Source organism: Hibiscus syriacus, unplaced genomic scaffold (genome assembly GCF_006381635.1).
Source record: "Hibiscus syriacus cultivar Baekdansim isolate YM2019G1 unplaced genomic scaffold, ASM638163v2 tig00111837_pilon, whole genome shotgun sequence".
Lineage (NCBI taxonomy): Eukaryota > Viridiplantae > Streptophyta > Magnoliopsida > Malvales > Malvaceae > Hibiscus > Hibiscus syriacus.
In genome coordinates this window covers 7,588,855-7,592,250 of record NW_024063194.1, presented here as the reverse complement: position 1 = coordinate 7,592,250, position 3,396 = coordinate 7,588,855, and the positions used below count along the sequence as shown (strand labels likewise).

The 3,396-nt window shown below is 35.5% G+C and overlaps 1 protein-coding gene across 1 annotated transcript; it reads right to left on the bottom strand.

Moving 5' to 3' along the window:
* Positions 1–377: 377 nt before the first annotated feature.
* Positions 378–3,137, bottom strand: LOC120171803 (probable serine/threonine-protein kinase DDB_G0291350). Its single transcript, XM_039179450.1, has 6 exons — positions 3,089–3,137; positions 2,611–2,805; positions 2,102–2,187; positions 1,639–1,824; positions 1,231–1,355; positions 378–552 (listed from the first exon to the last, which is right to left on the bottom strand). Exons 1-6 carry the CDS (start codon positions 3,135–3,137, stop codon positions 378–380), a joined length of 816 nt encoding a protein of 271 aa, XP_039035381.1.
* Positions 3,138–3,396: the final 259 nt, after the last annotated feature.

Below are 3,396 nucleotides of genomic sequence, written 5' to 3'. Positions count from 1 at the left end.
CATTGTTTATTAACATGTCTGAACGGATAACAGAAATTATTGAGGCTACCCTATAAAACTGAATCTGGGATTCACAGCAAAACCTGTTCTTCAACAAATTACAGATCATGGAGTTAAATAATTATGGAAAACGAATTTATGCACAGCTTCACCAAAAATGATCATCTATGTATGTTCTATAAGGAACTCCCATTGCTTTCACTTATGAACTAATTTAAGGACAATGGCAAGTGATTGATATCCATGATACAAAATTTCTTGAATGTGTGTGTTGGTCAACTTGTACATCATTGGTTGGATGCCCTTTCCTTCTTACCTCATTCGATATCACAGCAAAAACTTCGAGACAAGCTTGTCAACATGAAACATAATATCATCTATGCAAGGGCGAAGAGCAGCTTGAGGCTGAAGCATCCAAGTAACAAATTGTCGAAGATCTTCTGGATATTGCGGTTAGGTCCGGCTGACCACTTAATCTGTGTATTTACAAGAGCCAATTGCAGGCTTCCTCCGAATTCTCCAACTGCATACTCAAAAGGGGATACAGCATACCTAGAACAAATAAAAATAAATAGCGTAAATAGCTAAATTAAAGCTGTTAACTACATATACTGAAATGGTTCACTGCTGAGGATACCTGAAGAGGATAAAAGCAAAAATGCATGTATGGAACCAGACACAATGGAACTCCAATGAAAGTCCATTCATTCAAAGACTTTCAGGAAGGATATGAAGTTTCGAAAACGGAGAGTTTATCACAAGTGTCATCAAAAAATAACTTACTAGACTCACCCTTTCTGTAATACTATTGTGTGCAATAATATCAATTTAATAGGCATTGCACTACATAAATTAAATGTCATCAAGTTGGCAAATAATGATTAGCATATAAATGCATAAACTTGTGGAGCACCAAATCTCAATCAATCAGTTAGCATATAATCATCATTGCACAAATCAGCACCAGTGGAAAATTTCATAAAAAAAGAGTACACACTTCATTTTTTACATTATAAAACTTTTAACATCAAATACTTAAATGTACTCCTTGGTTTAAGACAAAAGTTAACTAATAAAATTATTCAGTTATAAGATTTCCCAAATACTTTGTTTACCATATTGTTTGACAAAGAACATGAACAATAATGAAAGGAGAGTTCAAGAACAAAAAAGGCTAGCCATACTACAACTAACACCGTATTCGTGCATGTAAAAAGTAATAATTCTTACATTATTGCATATAAAGTGCAACCCAACGACCAAATATCAGTTTTTTCATCATTATCTGCATCACTGGGGCAATCCCACAATTCAGGGGCTCGGAAAGGTGCTGAACAGTGCTCAGATGCCCATTCCTACATATGGATTTATTATCAAGAAAAAAACATTTTTGACATATTTTACTTTGATGAAAGGGTAAATGCATCATATGAATAAGCCAATAATGTATTTATACATCACTTTTATATGTTTAAATAGAAACACATCTTTGTTGATAGACGTAGAGCATCATGCGTACAGATTTAAGGAACTAGAAGAGCTTGGGGTTATTTTCCAGCAAAGATAAGAAAGAAATTCTAACCAGAGAAAAATAAGAAGACTTTTAAGCAATGAAGAAACATAAAGAAAAATGAGCACCTGAAGCTGTAGTGCCTCCGAACGAGAGCGAATTTGCTTCCTTGCAGGACGAGCACTCCCAAAATCCATCAATATTGAAAATGGCCATTTCCCTTTTCTACTGGATAAAAGAATATTACCAGGCTTGACATCATTATGTGCATACGGAGGCTCAAAATTGTGCATATGTTTAAGTCCTGCACACAGCTGCTGAAACAATTTGGTCCAGTCAAAATGCTTCTAGCCATTCCTTACAAGTTGTGACATCAATGGATCCCAAAATAGAAAACACTATTAAGAGAAACTCCAATACACAAAAAGAGCAAACAATGGAAAACAGAAGCCAGAAGTTACAGTATAAATAAATGCATCAAATCCACTTCTAAGAAGTGCCATATAACTGAGAATGCTATTTCAGGCCCTTAAAATTGTATTACAAAAGGAATGGCGTCAAATAGTTAAAAAAAAAGATTGGTTTACTCACCTGCCGAAATATTTGAAGAACATCTGAGGCAGAAAAAAATTCCTTTCTAGAAATCATACATGGTTCGATGATCCTTCTTGTGTAGACTAGCCAAATGAAATCAAAATATTTTAGACAAATGCAATTACATGAAAAGTAATTTGAAAGAAAAGCAACGAAGCAAACACGCCAGAATCTTGAAAAGTAGTTCCCATTGCAAGTTTTACACCAATTTTATGGGCAAATGAGTAAACAAATTTCAGAAACATTTAGGATGCATGTAACAGCTTTCAAGATTAATTAAAATAAGAGATCTGCATAATTACCTTAACAAAAATGATAGCATGATCAAGAAGCGGAAGCAGATTAGGGTGACTAAACAGGGATGAAACACGAATCTCCTCTCGAACAAAATCCATCTGCTCATTGTTCTGAATGATAAAATAAAGCAAAATCCTGCAAACAGCATAGCTGAGGTCACCATCCTTCATATGTTCTCTAACGAAGAAATGTGTTTTTGAAGAACGAACCCGAGAGGTTTGAAGGGTCCTTAACTTTTTTGGCTAATCCACTAGCCAAAGCTGAAGAGGAATCGGATACGACTTCCTTCACCAGGTAAACATAGGCGAACCCACCTTCACCGAGTTGCCTTACGATCTTGAACCTGTTGTCGTTGATCCAGACGTCCCCTCCTCCATGAACGGCGTCGTACAATGCATTCAAACCTGAAATTGAACACCCCATTGTTGTTCCGTTTTGCCTTAAACTCGAGTAAAAAATATATAGATCTTCCTTTCATCCTTTTTTTTTTCTTGTTCGGGAGTTAGAATTAGGAAATGTAAAAATGGCGGACAAGTATTTCATTTTAGGGTAAACTACACCAATGGTCACTAAACGTTGAGTATGTTTTCGTTGAGTGAAAAATCGCTTGCTTACCTAATCCATTGACCGGTCAATAATAGTTAAACCAAAACTCATTCTTCTTCATCCTTGCTCAACGCTGCAAACCGCTTTCTTCATCATCCTTCAGAACGTCAAAACTCTTACCGGAACCCATTTACCAGAACTTTATCCATTTTAAGTGGGGATCTCATCGAATCAAAGCTTAGAATGTTTGATTCAATCTTCTTCCAGAGAATATTTGTAGGTTGCAAGTGCTGCTGAAAAATGAAAACTAGAAAGCTGGTGATGGGGCTATGTTTGTCATGTAGCTTATGCTTTGAAGAACTTCCATCTCATTTTTCTTGCTTTAATGCATTTATTTTGTTGTAAACATGGATAAACTCACACATATCTATTCTTTAAAGGGATATTCT